The sequence below is a fragment of the Labrus bergylta genome, chromosome 6 (genome assembly GCF_963930695.1).
Source record: "Labrus bergylta chromosome 6, fLabBer1.1, whole genome shotgun sequence".
NCBI classification, from domain to species: Eukaryota; Metazoa; Chordata; class Actinopteri; order Labriformes; family Labridae; genus Labrus; species Labrus bergylta.
In genome coordinates, this window is record NC_089200.1 from 12422893 (window position 1) to 12443192 (window position 20300).

General features: G+C 36.6%; 2 protein-coding genes across 2 annotated transcripts; both read right to left on the reverse strand.

Annotated features, from left to right (window-relative positions):
• Nucleotides 1-325: 325 nt before the first annotated feature.
• pex11g (peroxisomal biogenesis factor 11 gamma) lies at nt 326-4899 on the reverse strand. The gene is made up of 5 exons (XM_020656208.3): nt 4720-4899; nt 3463-3660; nt 2826-3004; nt 2095-2163; nt 326-1893 (listed from the first exon to the last, which is right to left on the reverse strand). Exons 1-5 carry the CDS (start codon nt 4780-4782, stop codon nt 1683-1685), a joined length of 720 nt encoding a protein of 239 aa, XP_020511864.1. The 5' UTR covers nt 4783-4899; the 3' UTR covers nt 326-1682.
• A 2077-nt stretch (nt 4900-6976) lies between these two features.
• si:ch73-40i7.2 (FYN-binding protein 1) lies at nt 6977-20278 on the reverse strand. Its single transcript, XM_020656252.3, has 16 exons — nt 20129-20278; nt 14869-15484; nt 13864-13975; nt 13092-13138; nt 12841-12878; nt 12462-12493; nt 11602-11734; nt 11124-11286; nt 10019-10169; nt 9792-9808; nt 9156-9216; nt 8898-8940; nt 8439-8601; nt 8197-8230; nt 7598-7635; nt 6977-7457 (listed from the first exon to the last, which is right to left on the reverse strand). The coding sequence occupies exons 1-16, from the start codon at nt 20129-20131 to the stop codon at nt 7420-7422; spliced, it is 1689 nt and encodes a 562-aa protein (XP_020511908.1). The 5' UTR covers nt 20132-20278; the 3' UTR covers nt 6977-7419.
• Between the last annotated feature and the right edge of the window lie 22 nt (nt 20279-20300).

Here is a 20300-nt window from a genome sequence, read left to right on the forward strand (position 1 = left end):
GTAAAAAATACTTTTCCGAACCCCCAAAACGAATTGGCCTCTTACTAAAATAAAGAAAATGTGTATTTGTAAGTCATTTTGATTTGGAATTCAACCACCTGAATACAGGTATACTTATAATGGTTGGTTTAAAATTAATTTACAACGGAAACTTGGACCAAGTTTAGCAGGGTTAACAATGGGTCCTTTATTATGTTTATTTTTAATTTTTTTTAAAGGCTCTATTCTTAAATTACTATTCGTTCGGCAGCACTTGAAGGCAACAGTTGAATACGTCATTTTGAGCCTTCCAGTCCTGCTCAATCAAACGTCAACAAAATGATCGTAGAAAAGAAAGGCAACTCACTTTATTTAGAAAATCATCAGCTTATACCATTTATAATAACATGATAAATCCGATTGAACTTCCAATTATCACCTTGACAATTTCAATAGAAACACAGACGAGATTCCACTGAAAAATAGTCAGTGTTCTCTAGGCTGATATTTTTTTTTACATATATCACTCTATATTATCACCATTTAGAGTTACACCAGCTTTATGACATAATATAGTTTAAACATACACTAGTTTAATCTTCAAAGACTGAGTGTTAGAAATCAAATTTTACTTGAGCAATCCAAGAATTACAAAATATGTAAAAATGAATAATTCACAGTTCATGAATCACGTTCTTAATCTTTACAGTCTATGATCACGTTATATGAAAATGCAAGTTTGAAAATCAGGACTTTCAGTGTGTGTATCTAAGGCATCAACTAGCAGTTCTTCCACAATGTCATTGTATTTATCTCAAAATCACAACAGCACAATCCCAATCAACAGCTTTAGTTGCTCAACGCTCTCATTCTCAACATTCTCAGCTTCTTGTGCACTCACCTTCTCAGGTGATTGACTAAACAAGTAGAGGTTTGGTGTCCCTCTGCATCTCCTCTGAACTTAAACCAGGTGAAAGCTATTCAAGCACAGTGCTCTGTTGAAGAATCAACCTATGTGCCACCGAGGCTCATACCACTTTGCATATTGAAAACAAAGTCTTGTGTTCTTCAAGCAAAGAAGCTGTCGTCCCAGTTGAATCTGTTGTTTTTGGAGTCTTGGCTGCACTTACTGTCTCTCAGTATACAAAGGGTACGTGGCACTATGTACAAAGTACAGAGACGATTCAGTCCTCGAGCTGCCTGTGACTTTACACAACATCAACTGGACCTATTGTCATGTAGAACCTGAATCCTACTTTCTGAAAACATTTCTTGAACACACTATAATTACTTGAATTAGTGAAATGTGATGCTGCAGCAAATAGCTGTTAGAAAAATAATCCTTTTGATTGATCAATATCATTCAATCTTGTGCATTTTTTTTTTACAACTAAAATGCACAAACATGCTTCAAAAATCTAAACAAAAAGAAGATGATTGTCCTTTAAAAGGCTGTCAGTCACATCTGATCAAGCCATAGATCATACAAGTCTAATAAGTTGACTCACTTAGTGCCATTGTATTCCCAGGCGGTTGAGTGTATAATGGATTGAACACTGAAATGAAATCTCTTCCAAAGGTCTGCCTAAATTCTGATCACATTAAGGATCGGTTTCAAACCTTTACTCAGTCACTTCCTCCACAACATCATTTGTTCAGTGCTCATCAAAGCCTCTGATCTACTGTTCACTGTGGGGAAAAGATTATGTACTATCTGTCTGGTCACTGCTGCCGCTCATCTGGATCAAACCAACCAGGGACGAGACGGTGCCCATCAGCCCCACCAGCCAGTTGGGAAATCGACCCGCCCACAGGAAGCCGGGCGGCATCCAGTGAACAGCATTACTGAGATCGGCCATGCTGCCAAGGACAGAGAGCAACTCCCCTCGCATCTGTCTGTGCAGCCGAGAGTGACTGCAGAGGAAAAACACAATGAGAACATTATGACATATTTCAGAAAATGTCTCACCGACTTCTTCTGAATGTCCTGTTAGATAGTGAATAATAATAATAATGATAATAATAATAATAATAATAATAATAATAATAATGATAATGATAATGATAATAATAATAATAATAATAATAAATGATGGAAAACTGAAGATTCATCACCTGCTCCCTCCTCCGTCCCTCTCCTGTCTCTTCAGCTTTTTCTTCAGAAGCAGTAAAACTCTGAGAGATCTAAAAGAGGAAAAGATTCAAATGATCAACAAGCTACATCAATCAGGGCTCCACAATCGGTTATGTTCTGCCTCTGAATCGATGCAGAATCGTCCAAGTCCGCACGCTTAGGGGTGGGACAAAATATCAATACAGCAATATATCACCGTACTGACTCTGTGATACAATTATCAAATCATTGGTGCCTGATACCAATATCCTAACACTCACAAAAAATGACGCTCTAAACACATTCTTTGGATATTTGTCTTAACCGCGTCACTACTTCATGACACCTTGACACCTATGTCGGTGCTTGATCAGAAGTTAATTGGCCAAAGAAGAAGTCTGCAATGGGATAAAAGAAGCAGAAGACAGTGGTGAAAAGGAGTGTGATAAGGGATGAAACTGACACCAAATTGCGAGGAATTAATGCATTAATCCTGCAATTTACTCTTCTCGGGTTTCCTCAGTTTATCAGATGTGGTGATTCATCAATGTGATTGTCCTGCAATACATCAATTCTCACATCGCTGTATTCAGATACTATCCAGAAATTAAGTGTAAAAACACATTTTAATCATTACATAAGTGAGGATTTTGATTCCAGCACTCCATTTGACCACGATATCAGTGTATCCAGTCAGAGTTGAATTGCTCTTTATGGACAGATCATCTCAAACCTGAGTATTCCCAGCAGCAGCGAGGTTCCCCACAGCACCGTGCTGAGCAGCCACCATTTATCAGACTTCACTTCGATGAGCTCTGCGTCTGCTGCCCAGGCGATGTGTTCACAGGGGTAATACAGCTGGTCGGCCAAGTTAGTCAGCACAGAGATCCAGCGCACGCCTGAATCCTCCTCCTTTGAAAGACAAATGAACATGCTTTGATGCTGCAGAGCACACAGTGACACTGCGTCTTTTTAAATCACAGTATCATACTTTCTTTTACAGAGAAGATATTCAAAAGTGTTTTTAAAACAAGACATTTACATTTTGTGTCCACTTTGTACAAGCACTAACATAAAACTTCAGTCAATTGCACTCAGAATTTTGTTTTTGACAAAACTAACCAAACGTTATTTTGTAATTTAGAAAAACTCAATAATGTATCTTGTAAGTTTTAGACAACACAACAAGTAAAGCTTCATAAGAGCTGTGTTGTTAGGCTGAAGTGTTGAAATTCTGCTTGCAAATACAAAATCTGATACAGCTTTTGTTAGATGATGGACAAAAAACCTCTGCTACCATTTAAAAGCTAAACCATCGTTCTTATACTGAATTATAGAGAATGATAAAGCACATTGTTGTTGTTTCTTACCGTGCCTCCAAACCCATAACCATGAGAGTAGGCAAGCATGGAGAGATCATCGAACAGCCTCAGCACCGTCCTGCATTGGCTGAGCTGAGCTGAAAACAGCAGAAGACTTTTCCCGAGTCGCTGGGATGAAATGTCTGACTCTGCTTTACGGGAAATAACTCCTCCAACCAGCTGGGAACCATAACACACCGTCCTGATCTGCGGCGATAAACACAGGAAGAAAAACACCAGGGGGATTAAAAAGTGGAGAAGTTTCTGAGTATTTACAAATAAGTTTTATTCCCTACAATCATCTTTTGAAATTAAGCACAGCACGTCAGTCTTACTATTTGTATGTTTATCCAAATTCATTTCTGGCACACACACAAAAAAAGTAATAACCATGAAAAAAAATCAACAACATTAAAGTGACACTACAACATAACTTAACCATTTTGCTCCCTAGTGCATTGTTGTGATTGATGACGATTCATGTTGGCTTCATTTATCAGTTAGAAGCTATTATAGAAAAGGTTGACAAACCAGGTTGAGGAAAATGCATTTGGAAAGTTATCCTCTGTGAAGAAATTCATTTAAAATCTTGAGATACACATTTTTTTTTAATGGCTTTAGAAATAAAATGTTTAACTGCAGAACTCAGGGATGCTGAAGGTGATCGATGTATCTTCTGTTACAGGCAAGCAACCATATTGAAACTTTTATTATTTTTGTGAATGTCAACTTGAAGTAGCTTTATTTTTGTCCAAACACTATATGAACAGTATACTTCAGGTTCAGGTGACTTTATTTGTACCCGTTGGTAGATTTGTTTGCAGCCAGCAAGATCGACATCCAGTGTAAATAAGAAGAAAAACAAACCCAAAAACTAGAACAATATCACAGTTTTGCATTAAAAATAACCAAAGTAGTCTTTTGATTATTAAAGTAATGCTGCTGTTGATGTTGTTGTCTACAAGTGGTTACTTCACTATATATTGAATATTCAATTATACATACAGGCATGACACAGAAACACTAAAATGCATTGTTTCACTGTATTTGTATTCAGAACTTTAATTTAATTTCGTGTTCACACTTATGAGCCTTCCTTTCTTAAGGGTTTATTGACGTGTGACTAAAGGTCAGTAGAAGATGTGTAAACTCTCAAGTGTTGTCAGTCTCAATGAAGCCAACGTTATATGAAGCACATAACCCTGCGCAGAGGAGTTAGTTGTTTATTTGCATTTCTTCTCATTCACATATGATTAGTCGACTTACAATTTTGTCTCTTCCTCTGTAGGTCTCCAGCACGCGCACCAGAGCCTCCACAGACTGCTGCATGTCTCCCTGCTCTCTCACGGCCCAGGACAACCAATAAACACTGATCTATGAAGCTCCTGCAAAAACATCTCCAATGTTCACTGTTATCGCTACAAGTTCTCAGCTGGACTTTGAATCAGGAAGTAGCTCAAACAGACTCAAGTAGACGATCACAGATACGGAGGCAGCGATGTCATGTGGGCTTAGTTTAGTCTAGTTTAGTTTATTTGCACATTTTTTGAAAGAAGAATCAAACAGAAAATACAAAAATAAAATAAAACACATGTGCAGGTGAGGTAGAAACCCATGAGGGCTTATCTCAAAACCTCACCTTAAGAGATTAAACAAAGTTAAAATAAAATACAGTAAAAAAATTAAAAAAAACAAAGTAAGAATATTTACTGTCACAAATAAAATTTACCCAATTGAAAATTACATACAAACTTTGAAAACATAAAAAATAGAGCAAAACAGGAGATACAGTATGTAGACAATATAACAAAATCAGGACAATTCACTATTCACTACAAATCTTTCTGACATCAACGCATTTCTGAGTCTCGATTTGTATCTAGAAAAAGACAAAACATCATCAAGTAAATAAATATGCGTGTTCCATAATTTGACTCCACGGTATCTTATTGAGTACTGTCCTCGAGATGTAGGACACATTGGTAGGTATAGGTTATTGGTTTGTCTAGTTGAGTAATAGTTCACTTGAGAATTAAAAAATAAAAATGCTTTAAAGCTTTCAGGCAAGTTTGCACTCATGTATTTAACTTTAAAAATAAAGCTACTTATTTGAAGAATATTGATATCAAAGATTGTCAATATGTTACACTTCAGAAAAAGTTAGTTGGAGCAACAACACCTGCTTGAATGTTTGCGGATGTGTTTTTATTAGTACTCCGATTAATAAAAGATAAACATGTTTTTTTTTTCTTTCAAGTAAATATTCAGTGAAAAAATAAATAAATAAAATGTTTCCTTTTGTCAAGAAAGATTTGGTATGTGCTTCTCTGTTTACATGTGGATTGCTGTTTTCTTTGTTTTTTTAATTTATTTTGCTAACATCCTACTGTTGAGGCAGCGACATGTGTGCAGCCACATGATTTCCTCCACAGAAACAATAAAGTTTATCACATCGCAAAGCATCATTTTGTACAAGTTACCACTGAAGCAATGTTTTTTTTTGTGAGAAACTGCCCAGTAAATAAATAAAATTAAGCTTTACAAATGTGTTGCATATATCTGTAATCTTATAAAATAGTTTTTCTCCTCTTCTACTGGTCATTCAATAAGTATAAGTATTATTTTACCATACCACATCACAGTCTTGTTTAATATTCATTTACCTGTTAGTTTTGACTTATAAGGTAAACCTTCATTTATTTAGGGGCCAGTTATTATAAACTTTCATGACACTGAAAAAGTAAGAATGTTGTTTTTTTACACAGCTCATGTAACAGCCCTTATGCTAATGATGCTAATGATGATCATCAGCTAAATCACCCACTGCAGACTGTAAACATGACATACTATTTTGTTCAGCATGCAGGGGCGATCCTACAGTCTGTTTGGACCATTGACAAAAAAATCCATGGGGGGGGGGGGGGACAAAATCAGCATTATGTCATAAATAATCTGACACCATCAAAAAAGCCAAATGTTCACATTATTATTATTATCATTATATCAGATATAAAAAAACCTTCATTTTCCTTCGCTTACTTTCATCGACAGATGATAGGTTTTCACAATAGTAATGCATGTCATGCTCAGCAGTACAACAAGACTGAGTGATGTGGTCCTCCTTAGGAAAGTTTCCAACTGTCATTGCAAACTTTGCACATTTTGAGCCACTGCTGTGGTTCAAAGTTTGTCAGGCCTCTGGGGCCCCCTACTGGCCTGGGGCCCCAAGCAGTTGTCTGCCTTGCCTGTTGACAAGCATATGCACCCCTCTCTTAATGTAAACATAAACTTTGAAGTCAAGTCAAAGCTTATAGGCTATAGCACATTTAAAACAACCTCGGTTGACCAAAGTGCTGTACAGTTTAAAACACAATAAAAATGTTGCACACAAATGTTTGAAATTTAATTCATGTCCATAAAACATTCTGACTCTGCTGCAGGAACAAAAACAAATTCACTTGCTTCACCGTGGCTTGACAGACATAGACATCACTCCATTACAAAATAAAAACAATACCAGGAGTTGAAGCAATATTTTATTTCATAAAAGAAGAATATTTCATACTACGATACACTGACCAGAAAAAAAAGTTTTTTCATTTATTTGATAAAATCTCAGGGTTAAAGCACTACACATAGTGACAGTATAGTGTATTCATTTTCTGTACAAGCAGTTTGACAAACAGTGTGATGATGACAAGTTTGATTTTCAGCAAAGCTTATGTGCATATGTATTTATCATTTTATTTTGTAGGAGTATGTTTGTAAGCCAGTGTTGCTGTATTTGCAGTTTGAAATCTGGTTTAGTTAAATACAAGTAGAGAAGTGAAATAAGGCAAAATGTTCATCCAAATGATTAGATTTATGGTTTTATGTTGCTTATTATTGTTATTTCTGATAAAGTTAGTTCCTTCTCTTCACATTTATCCCTCTCTGTGTCAGTCCATGCGATTGCTTGATCATGTTTCAATTATTAGCGTGAGGAGAGTCGTTGTCATAAATGTCTGAAATACAAGAAGAAGAAAAGTTTAAAGTCAAACACAAATATTTTCAGAATGACCGCTTATGATACAGCATTATTGCTAATTCACATTTTGCATGGCATTTATAAAGCAGCTTTCAGATCATTAAAAATAAAACTCACCGCCTCCATAGTCAACATCATCATAAATGTCCCCTTCCCTGGAAAAGAATAACAATGTTGTTGCTTAAAATTTAATTTCTATTGATATTCTTGTGTTAATCTAGACTACAACCAAAACTACCAAAGTATTTTTCTTGTACTTTAACAGTGGATGAGAACAAAATGCATAATAATCAAATATGGAACAAAGTGAAAGAAGTGTACATGGTCTGATACTCTGTTATCTTCATGCAGTGCGTTATATAATAAGCTGAACAAGCCACACAAAAATACAAACTTAATCAATACAGCAATAAAAGTCACTGTTTAACAACCCAGGTCAAAGATGAGCAGTCAACATACAAATTAAATGTCATTTCAGAAAAGTTGTATTATAAGCAATCATGAAGATTTCTGTTTCATTCTTTTTACGTAACTATGCATAACAATATAACAATATATATATATATATATATATATCTTTAACTCTTTTATGAGAGTTAACAGATATAATTCCAACTAAAAATCTTTAAGATTATACATCTTCTGATTAAATAAATAAATTAAAGAAATGTTGTTTGTAGGAATTTCCCATATACAACTTCTGAAGAGCCACTTACATTGGAAGAAGAAGAGATCTGGACACATAACCATCTGTGGTGTGACACAAAAAGAAACGTATGAGCAACTTAGCATTGATCTACTTCAATACAGCTGAAACTGAAAAAAGAACAGCTGAACTTAGGAGGAGTTCACTGATTGTACCTGAAGACGGCAGCTAAGTAAAGCTTGGAATCAAGTATCCCATGATAAAGATTAAAATAACATATATTTAAAGAGGGGATGTCAAGTGTTTACATACATTTTCCAAACTGGTTACGACAAAGAGCTTTCTTGCTGTTGGTGAGTTGAATGACATCCAGAACTTCTCCCTGAGTCACATGCAGATAATTCGCTCCTGGCTTCTTAATGACACTATTAGGATCCACCATCATGGTGTGCAGCACGTTGAGCGTCCCTTCATACTAAGAGAGAGAAGAAAACACAGTTACAGAGATACTTAAAGATGAATCTTTATGTCATATTTTATACTTCATGTGGATATTAGGCATTTCATAGTTTTAGGGAGTGTGTGGAGTTCCTCAAGGAACTATCCTGGGCCCTATTCATTCACTTCTTTACATTTTTACAGACCTAAATTGCTTCATGAACATAAAGAATATTCTCTCACAGGGAAATCCTATTGACACACTGCTTGATCTAAAATTAAAATGACTTAAAATAAACCACATGATCTAGTTTGAAAGCGGAAATGATTTACCTTAAATTTCTTTCTTAGTTCCTTAATCACTCTAGGATCTATGCTGGAAGAAATGCAATGATAAAACAGTTTATCAAAAAGTAGCTTTACAAATAACCACCAAGACAATTTCTAAGATGTTAGATATATTATACTCTATTTTACCTTATACTATGTTTCTCCCTTTTTCAGTTTTACATAAGCTCAACATTACACTGACACTTGAGCTGAACTGGAAATTTCCAGTTCCCTCTGTGTAAAGAAGATACGAGTGAGTACCTGACTTCAGGCGGTGGTGGGGGGAAGTCCTCACACATTGCTTCAACATCATCATAGTCATCTAAGGACAAAAAAAAGGAGATGTGAAACCAAAAGGAGCTTGTGTTCTTGTAAAGTTAAACAAGTTAATATTACTTGTTGGGATAATCAAACAATAGCAGTTAAAAATGCATTATTAAATTCCTAGATTAAAAAGAATAATACAACAAGTTATGTCATGTCACACATTATGTTTAGCCCAGAAACTTTTTAAATGGAGAAATACAAGAAAATGATGGTATCCAGTATGTTGTATTCTAATTTACTACTTTGCTCCTTTAGTAAGTGATACTGTTACAAATTACTTTAAATCAAATAAAAGTTGTTCATTTTTAACAATATTCAAATTAAAAAAGACATTTAATGAATTATCCAATAATGGTTAGTGATGCATAATACGCAATTGTGAATAGTGTGTCCATTTAATTTCTTAATGCTTCTACCATGCATTAAACCAATCTACTGGTATTAATGTTCCATGAACAGCAGAAAGTGTTTTGTTTCTCTTGAGCTTTGATTGAGTTTAAATAAAATGGTGAGGTTCTATCATACATAAATCCCATCTTCCAGTAATATCTCTGTGTGGTTGTGACTTACTGTCATCTTCGATCATGCTGCAGATTAGAGAAAAAATAAAACATATTAGTTGGAACAAACATGGGGAAAATGGGAAAGCAGGTGGTGACTCACAGAGTATAGTTCATCAATAATAAGCTCAAATTAATATAATAATTATGGGAAAAGTTGGCTTACGAGATTGTTTTCATAATATCACCACAAAGAAATGAGAAAACAACATGATTAACACGATCTCATGACTGTACCTGTCCCTGTTATTTGAATCCACAGCGAGCATCAGTGGGGGGTCTGGAGGTGGTGGTGGTAATGATGACATTTCTGGATTTCTGCTCTTGAGAAATTTCCGCTTCACTGCCTCATAGTCAATATCCACACACGTGTTACTAATGTATCCGTCTGCAAAGTAACACAACAACAAAATATTTGTTTTAAAAGTGATGGTTGTGAGTGAGCACAGACTGATGCAAATTATGCAGCAATATGCAGCATTAAATATACATATATAAATTAAATGTATATGAACTGTATGTGTTTTTAGGAATGGTGCTTGATGTTTCTTTGTTGTGTTTTACAACTGTCATATACAGTATATACCTCCTATATTAGCAGTTAGCTTGCAGGAAAACCCAACATAACCCTGAGCTAAAGTGAGACTCACCCCTCAAAAAGAGGGCTTTACAAGTGACTTATTTTGACCCTAATACATATTTATTGGGAGTGACCTCTAAAGGAAGTGGGCACCAGGAAGATCAAGCTACCAGGTTTTTTTGGTTTTACATACTAAAGTATCATCTGCATAAAAGGATACATAATATGTTTATATAGATAGTAAAGCCAGAGCAATTGCAGGAGAAATACTCATTTTGAGAAAGCAAGGACCCGGACCAAATGTATTCAAAGATTGAAGATCTAAACTCAACTTGGTTGTCATACATACATGAGAATAGACACACCTCGTTTGCCAAAGACATAGAAACAAAAATTACAGTTTCTTAATATGCCAACTTTTCCGAAGTGCAACATTTGCAATAAATCTGGATTACTTTGAATCAAAAGTATTTACACGCAAACTGAAAATGTATCTTGATACAGTCAAATGGAATCTTACAGGAAGATAATTGCCAAATGCCTCTCACACACAACGCTGCTAGATACTTGCTGATCATCAGGCAACACAGAGAACAAATACACTAACTTATCTGTCACCTAGTAAGGTACTGATACCTCAGTTGACACATTTGAAAGGCAGGATATTATCACAACACATCCAAGGCCAAACATGCAGCAAAGGTAGACGGAGACAGGAAGGTTTTCCTATAAATGCTTAATTGATATTTACAATATACTTACAGTTTCCGTTCAGAGTGCGAGCTAACCATTTGCCTCCTGGGTTATCCTTAACTCGGACAATCTCTACACTCTCGCCTTGTCGTACATTAAGGTCCAGTTTACCTCCTCCATGCCAGTCATGCCGGACAGTTGCTGTATGAATAATGTCCACCGCCCCTTGCAACTACAGAACAGAAATTGAGCTATTAAAAGTTGGCAATGAATAGTTATTGAAAGTGATATTGATGGGAAGTCAGTGGCTGGTTCTGAAAAAAACTCAATGTTTTTGGATGCAAGCTAAGTTGCAAATGCGAGTTAAAAGAAGAAACTCTGGTTTTAATTACATATATAAAATACATTTTCTATACCTTTCTTTTATTCGCTAACAAAAACAGAATAATCTAACTTCATACAAAGGAGATGCTATTTAACGGAGTGACATAGAAGTAAAGGGTAAAACACAAGATCATTTTAGAGCAAATAAATGCTTCATATTTACCTGAAAGTTTTTTCTCAACTCATTTTCTTTTTTCCGACGCTCTGTCTGTTCTTTCTTCTCCTGCTCCCGTTGCCTTTTTTCTTCTTTTTTGTTTTTCTTCTTAGCATTTGCCAGATTAACCTCCACCTGATCCCTATAATTGAGCAGAAGGATTGAAAATTACGCAGACTGCTATTAACTTCAGGATACAATCGGTTTCTTCTACTCTTTGATTTTTTGGAGTCAAAAAGTCACAAGTCTCCTTATATGGGTAGCTGCCCCTGGCACAGCGGTCAACAGGACCAGATCACCCAACAGATTCTCTCTTGCTCTTTCTTTTTTTTAAAGTTATTTTTGGGCCTTTTTGCCTTTCTTGGATGGGACAGCTGAAGAGAGACAGGAAACGTTGGAAAGAGTGGAGGGATGACATGCAGCAAAGAGCAGAGGTCAGATTCTAACTAAGGGACACTGTGACTAGGACTATAGCCTCTGTACATGGGGCACACAACATAACTGCTAGGCTATCGGTGCTCCTTCTCTTTCTCTTTCAGTTCTAAAGGAAAGTTATTTCTGTCCCTGGAAATAAAGTATACTTTTTTTGTACTGGACACTGAGCATGTCCGCACTGCCATAAAGATTCTCCACATACAGAAAGCACATTGAGTACTTCTACAAGAACAGCATCAAAGATGGTGTAGAAGTGGTTTCTGCAGCTGCCTTTATACTAGTTGTATAGCTTCAAAAATAACATTAGCAGAAACAGAAATAATGTTCTCCCTTGCGTTGATGCGGCTGCAGCCACCGTTTATCTATAGCCACTAGAACTGAGAACATAAGCAGACACTTTGGGTTCATTGTTTAGGCAAAAAGACTGTACTTACTCATCAATAGATTCATACACTTCATCATCGTCCTACAAAAAGAATAAAGTTGTTATTACACTTTAGACAAAGAGAAAAACCTTATTGTACATAAAAGGACAAAGGGAATTGCCAATTAAAAGGCAGATGTCATCCGTGGACAGAAAGTGAAATTATTATTTAAAAACAATACTGAATTTTAAAAAAGCCTGAATGTAATTTGTCTGACCAATGAAAGTGCCAGCAATATTGACAAGAGCTAAAGTTTCTAAATTTGGTTTTAGGCAAGAGTGCAACATGTTGTTACAAGAGGAGACACAATGTTTTATATCCTTAAAATGTATAGCTTTCACTCTTAAGAGTTATATATATATATATATATCATTTGTTTTGTCCTTACCCCATCCAAACACTGTGAACTGTTGTCACTCCAGGACTCTGTGGAGTCAGACAACACACAGACATTACAAGCTTTTTTCCCTTTGTAATAGAAAATAGTGACACATTCTCTTACAACATACTTGATTATAGGCCTATTGATGGAAATGACAATTCATAACGGTCCACTTTATATTTAAAAAAATTGGCACAAGAACTACAAGAGCAAACAAAGCTGCTGTAATGCAATGATAAACAAGCTGGTATACATACCACTTTTCTCAAAGCTTGCAACGTCATCATAAGTGTCCTGAATGTCACTGTCATGAAATAAACAAAATGTAATTAATTTACTAATAGATAGGGAGCCACATTATCATTCGACTGGAATCTCAGTTCAAGCGACGTTGAAAATGTAGACCTGTAATCACCTTTTTGATCATCTGATTTACTTCTCTACCCACTTAGTTTGTTTTTTAATGTTAATAATAATAATCATAATAATAATGCATTAGACTTTTATAGCGCCTTTCTAAGTACTCAAAGATGCTAAACAAAGAATAACAACAAAACAGTGAAAACAATGCAACGAATAAATAATGTAAGAGAAGTAGGATGAAAATAGAATAGAATAGAATTTGTTAGTGGTTGTAGAGGTGAGTGTTTAGCGATTTCTTGAAGGTAACCAGTATGTGACAAAGCTCAACACCTTGATGCTGCAAAAACCTTCTGCTTTACTTTACTTAACAGATATTAAATCTCTGATATGATTTATTTCTCTTAAAGTGTGTTGCTAATGTTTGGCTGATGACTGTTGTCAATTTCCTGGAAAGTCATTTCTTACACAATTTCCTGTTTGCCATCTTTACACCATGATAAGTGAAGGAAACACGAGTCAGATTTTATTGTCAGTCTTTTTTTTAATTACCGTAATGATCTGCTCTTGAATATGTGCAACACTAAATCTAATATTTTTCTTTATAAACAACCCCAGAGTTAATGCTCATGTGCTGCTATGTATCCAGTAATGGCGTAAATAACTCACATGGAGGCAACTTGGTGCGGTAGCCTGCTGGGTTTGTTGGATCTTTGAGGTGGCTGTGGAACATTGGGTATTGCAGGTAAAGAAATCCTCTTGGCCTCTGAGAGCAGAGAACCTAGTGGGAGAGAATCAGAGAAAATGTCTTCATTAAGAGAAATGTACCGAAAATAAGACGGAAAAACCATCAACCAATGCGAATACCTCACCAACATGACTAGACAGTAACATTAACGACAAATATTCACTGCCTTTCATAACCACATTTCTATAAGGACACTGTATCACAATGATGTCTTTTTTTAAACAATGTTTTCTTATTTATTACGAGATTGAATTAAAAAAATATTGTGATGTGTATAAATGCCGACTTCTACTATGTTATTCTCTAAGAGCATTATTTAGATTTAATCATCTATTAATTTAAAAATGGACTAAGTTTTCCATTGAAAATTTCATCCTTGTTAAAAAAACAAAACAAATAAAGATGAAAACAGAACCTGGTGTTAATTCTCTTTAAAAGGGGGCTTCGTAAAACCATGTTATGCAGGAAAGTACAACAGTATATACCTTCTGTGAAGACCTTTGCAGAGCAGACAGTCTAATTAGTCATATTTGGAAAAGCACAGGTATTACTTTTAACTTTAAAGAGTCTTTTGTTATGTTTAAATATCCCATAAAGCCTTGATAATGTGATGGCATGAGCAAGAGCATTAACATGGAGCGGAAGCAGGTAAAAAACGTTTTTTCCCTCTACTGTGACAAGTCAAAAACATACCCTGTGAGAAGGAATTGTAACTTATTTTCTCATTTGAGATATTGATAAATATACTACATTTTCTATGTCAAATAGAATGAGCCTTGAATATCTGCTTTTCATGATGAGAAAGACTGCAACCATCCAATTTTTCACAAATTTTAAACCAGGTATTCAAATTTTACATCGTCAAAGTCCAGATTATCTCAATTTGATTGCAATTCATCAATCGTAAAAAAGACCTTGAGACTTACTCTCCTGTTTTCTCGGTGTATGAAGGACCGGTCCTCGGTTTGACCTCCTAAAGGGCTCCAGGTTAACATTTGGGGGCCGTCTGGGTTTTAGCGGCAGGGGTCCTTCAGGGGGCAGGGGCCTTCTCAGTGGGGTCACTTCCCCGGTGCTCCTCTGCCGGGGCGGCTGTTGGCGCGGTGGAGGGATAGAGGTATGAGCAGGTGCAGTAGCCTGAGGTGCTGGTGCAGGAACTGGTCCTGGCTTGGCTGCTGGAGGTCTCTGGTGCCTCAGCATCATGTTCTGTAGCATCTCGCCAGTCTGCTTGACACAACTGGTGTCTGACGGCTGGATTGCTCCTCTGACTCCAGGACTGGTAGATGGTCGAGGGGAGAAAGCAGGTCTGGGTGGAACTATTTGTTCTGTCCCGGGTAACCTCCCCAGGCCAGGGCCAGCTATTGGTGGAGGAACCGTAGGGGACAGTCTGTGATTTGACAGATTGTTCTCAGTCATTGGCAAAACTGATCTCCCAAACCCTGGTCTTGGGGACTTTGGGGAGCCGCTGTCTCGGCTGCTGGTGTCCGAGGTGCTGGCCTTGTTGTTGAAGCGGGCCCTCAGAGCCTTCACATCGATGCTCTCCCCCTGACAACAACACAGGAACACAAACTCTGAAAGTGAAGCAGCTCTGTTTCTAAAGCAGGAAGTTAGCAGCACAGCAAGGCATGCCCCCCACGCTCACAGAGAGCTCGACAAACCCTTATCCTTACAAAGTGAGAACTCACACTGCAACAACAGCTTCCTGCCTGTTTGATCTCCACAGAACTGAAAACTCTCTGTGCAAAAGGAAAAGCTTTCAAAAGTGCCGTTTGAAGAGAGAGATTATTGCTTAAACCAAAGCAGTAAAATAATTTCTCTGCTAAACAGTCTGCTAAAATTTAATTGTATCAAGAATTATCATTAAGAATTAAATCAATTTATTAAAAACAATAGTTTAATTCAGGATTTTTATCAACTAATTCATATTGATAAAACCAAAATGTTATCTTATGACATTTTTAATCTTGACCATTATCTTAATCATATTTTTGATAGAGACCCAACAAGAATCCACCAGGGACAAGGAAAAGGTTCCTTTAACGGACAGAAACCGCATGCAGAACCAGACTCATAGGTGAGGACTTATTTGTTGTGACCGCATGGGTTGACTAATGTCTGGTGATGAATTGTACCCATCTCCCAATCTAGTGCACCCTTTTCGATAGGCCTACTTACAATACTCACTGCAATTGGAATTACTTCAAGGCAAAGTAAGTATTAGTCTCGTACTGCTAAATGGACTTGAGCTCGTATCGGGCTTTTCTAGTCTTCTGACTACTCAAAGTGCTTTTGCACCGCAGGTCACACCTACCCATTCACACACTGATGGCAAAGGCTGCTCTGAAAAGTGACCATCAGTATTAATTCATGCAGATTCACACGACTCCGACAAAGCAGTGAGAGCAACTTGGGGTTAACTCTACCAACTGAGCCGCCTTGCCATGGCACTTAAACATGCACACATCTAATAGTGACAAAGAAAATGTGAAGAAAATCGTTTTTCACACGTTTTTACAGCATAATGACCAGGTGCATCACTAGAGCAGGTTGCTATTTAAACTTACATAAAGACCTGTTCAGGCTTTAATCTCACTTTTACTTTAGTTGGTATCAATTATTGAGAATTTTCTTGCCTTGGAACAGATACAACCTTGATTTGAAAGGTTGGTTGCAGTTTCAGGGATTTGAAATGTAATGGTTGTCTTAGTTGCATCTTTTGTTTTATGGCCATAATATGCAAACTAAACAGTCATGATTTTCAGGTTACTCACAGAGGAGGGTATAACCTATTTCATGAGGGCGAGTTTTGTATCCTACAAATGTTTGATGTGTTATCTTCACTATAGTTTTTATTTAATGTTTTAATTTCCATTTTTTTAAAAGTCTTGTTACATTTGACACGGTTGACCCCAGCCTACTAATCACCAGATTAAAGGACTGGGTTGGGATCCAGGGGCAAGCCCTAAATATGTTCAAATCCTACCTGGAAAACAGAAGTTTCAAAGTATGCCTTAGAAATACCGTCTCCCTCTCAGCCAACCTCACCTGTGGGGTACCCCAGGGCTCAGTCCTATCGCCTCTATTATTTTCCTTATACATGCTGCCGCTGGATGCCCTTATAAGGAAGCGCGGTCTATCCTTCCACTGCTTTGCGGATGACACACAATTATATCTTCCGCTCAAAAACACTAATCCACACTCCCTGCAACGACTACTCAACTGCTTCAAAGAAATTAAAGACTAGATGGCACTAAACTTCTTAAAACTAAATGAACAAAAAACCGAGGTACTTCTGATTCAACCCTTAAATATGACACACAAATCAACTCAGTTGTTAAAGGCTGCTTTTTCCAACTACGGTCCTTAACAAAAGTAAAACCTTTATTATGTTTCCAAGATTTAGAAAAACGTAATCATGCTTTTATTATGTCCCGCCTTGACTACTGCAACTCCCTCTATATGGGAGTCAGTCAGTCGTCCCTCTCACATATACAGTACGTCCAGAACGCCGCTGCAAGATTTTTAACAGGTACACGCAAGCAAAAGCACATCACCCCTGTACTCGCCTCCCTTCACTGGCTCCCTGTAGAGCCTAGAGTCTATTTTAAAATTCTATTACTTGCTTTTAAGTCACTGCATGGTCTAGCCCCCCCGTATTTGACATAACTTGTAACCCCCTACACCCCATCACGCCCACTGAGGTCCTCTGAACAGTCGCTCTTTGTAGTCCCTCGAACTCAACGAAAACTCAGAGGTGACCGTGCCTTCTCAGTGGCTGGCCCCCCGTCTGTGGAATCAACTGCCTCCCTCCATCAGACAAATCAACTCGTTAAATCCATTCAAATCAAAACTCAAAACTCGCCTCTTTTCCCTGGCATTTACAACAAGTTGAAACAGACCCCAAATATTGAGCTTTGGTATGTATCTGTATGTATGCATTTGCATGTAGGTATGAGGGTATATATGTGTTTGTGATATGTATGTATGCTGCATGTATATATGTATATGCATATATATATGTTTGTGTGCGTGTATTACGTGTATATATATGTACATGTATGTACATGTATATGTATATATATATGTATGTATATGTATTAATTTTTTATTACGCATTGCCTGTAAAGCACTTTGGTCAGATGAAGCTGTTTTTATAAATGTGCTAGACAAATAACTTGATTTGATTTGATTTTCTGTGTGCCCTTGAAAGACCTTTAACCTTTTCTTATTAATCTTCTTTCATAGTGGAACTAACTTTATTTTTTTAAGGAACTTATCTTCTTTCGGCTTGTGTTCAAACACTGATGACTTTCTCTTTATTTTCTGTTATCAAACTTGATGTTCAAAAGTTATTTCCTGTGTCATATACAGTATCATACTTGCGTGAATCAATTAGGCTGTAACTGTACCAAATTGCAGCTAGGAGGAGCTCTGCTCTGTATCTGTGAGAGGATGACCATCATGTCAGCATTTCTAAAACACACTCACTCAAACAGACCCACTTTAGATTAACTTAAAGAACTAGATCTAATCCAATGTGATTTAAAGTTCTGATTTTAAGTTCTTCTTCTACAAAAATAATGTTGTTCAGGTTTGATTGACACACTAATATATTATGTTAACTGTGTGTTTTAACTTGAGGTTGTGATTTTATTTTGGGTTAGATTATGTCATAGATGTACCAAACTCAAAGAAGGAACACAGTGTTAATAGGGAACCATTTATTTTAAATGGAGCTATGTCGTCCACAGGCAGAAATTGTGTCATTGATGAAACTTAGCTTCAAAAGGCAGAGTTAGAAAACTGTTTGAATAGAGTAATGGTTTTTTAATTAGCCAGGTAAAAAAGTAAACAAGTGCAGTTATATTTAAGGAGCAGTCATCGTACTAAATGTCTACAAAAATAGGGACAGGTTAATTATGATCATCTTTTTTTCTGCACACCTAAAGTTATGAGAGGTTGCAAAGAAGAGCAGGAAGTTATTACAACCACACACCTCTCTACTTTGGCTGGTTACCATAGAAACACTGTCCCCGCTGTAACTTCTGCACCAATAAGCTGCAAGCTCTGCTTGCTGCACAGACGAAGGAAATAGACCAAAACATTTTCTCTTTACACCACAAAACACGCACACGGGCTGACACAAGTCAGCCTGAGATAAAACTTGGTGTGCATCCATCTATCCGTGTGTATACACACACACACACACACACACACACACACACACACACACACACACACACACACACACACACACACACACACACACGTTTGAATAACCATTTCAAGACTCATCACAGAGTCAAATGTCTAATTATTATCTGTATTTTAATGTCAATATGTTAGAAACGTGTTATACAAAGTTTGATCAAACATAAATAGTGCTAGTCTTTTTCATATATTATGTTATTAGCAAGTTTCTGCTTTAGAAAACTGACTTTTTAAGTTGCTGATTGATTGAAATAATGGCTTTACAACAATTTTACAATTACATCACTTTTTAATTGTTCAACAACTAAGTCTGTTTTTATTGAAGTTTCAGAGTCATGAAAACTAAAGAAATCTTTGTCTACGCACATATGTTTGAAACCTAGAAGAAATACAGAATCCTTTACAATTTAAAAACAACCATAACTTGTCGTTTCTTCTGTAAAACCAGACTAAAAATACAGGTGATGTGTGCAAGCAAGAGGAGTAAAGTAAAGTAGGAAGATATAAAAGTAGCAGTAAAATGTTGCTGAGCACACTGTGAATCATTAACCAGTGAGAGCTGTAATAAAGCTTTCTTTCATCCACATTAACAGTTCTTTTTCCTTTCTCAAAATCCAACTTCCCCTTTTACTGAATGAGTTAGAGATACAGTACAGGAAAAAACTGTAAATAATTAAATCATCCTTAACTTTTGTTGTCTAATGCGTCTTTTAATCATGGATCGGACATGTAAACCGGGTTAAAAGTTTGAATCAGCTTTAAGTAGAAGACGGACTGAAACTGAGGTTTCAACCATACTGAAATCATTCAATCTATTGGGTAATTCATAGAAGTTTTGATGGTCAGGATGGAATAGTCCAAATCAAACAGCAAACACACAAAGAGGTGTGTGAAAGTTGTTGAAGAGGAGTTAATAATCTCTCTATTGATGGATACATTTTAAAACAAACTCTAAAATAAAATTATGAATTATCTTACCATATTTCCCTTTGTGATGTTTTAGCAACAGATCAAGTGCTCCATGTCTGACAATGAATCAGTATCCAGGCTCACGCTGCGGCAGAGACACCTCCATGTCCTGTGGTACTTTACTTACTGCAAATGAGGAAATGCTCAGCAACACAGCGTGGGCAACAGAGTGACACAAGAT

Excerpts from the sequence above, each read along its gene's own strand:
- pex11g (XM_020656208.3), bottom strand. The coding sequence starts at position 4,782 with ATGCAGCAGTCTGTGGAGGCTCTGGTGCGCGTGCTGGAGACCTACAGA. Across the intron at positions 3,005-3,462 it reads GTTATGGGTTTGGAGGCACG|GAGGAGGATTCAGGCGTGCG; the intron begins GTAAGAAACAAC and ends TGTCTTTCAAAG. Across the intron at positions 1,894-2,094 it reads AGGGACGGAGGAGGGAGCAG|TCACTCTCGGCTGCACAGAC; the intron begins GTGATGAATCTT and ends TTTCCTCTGCAG.
- si:ch73-40i7.2 (XM_020656252.3), bottom strand. Across the intron at positions 10,170-11,123 it reads TCGCACTCTGAACGGAAACT|ACGGATACATTAGTAACACG; the intron begins GTAAGTATATTG and ends GTTACTTTGCAG. Across the intron at positions 8,941-9,155 it reads CCACCACCGCCTGAAGTCAG|CATAGATCCTAGAGTGATTA; the intron begins GTACTCACTCGT and ends CATTTCTTCCAG.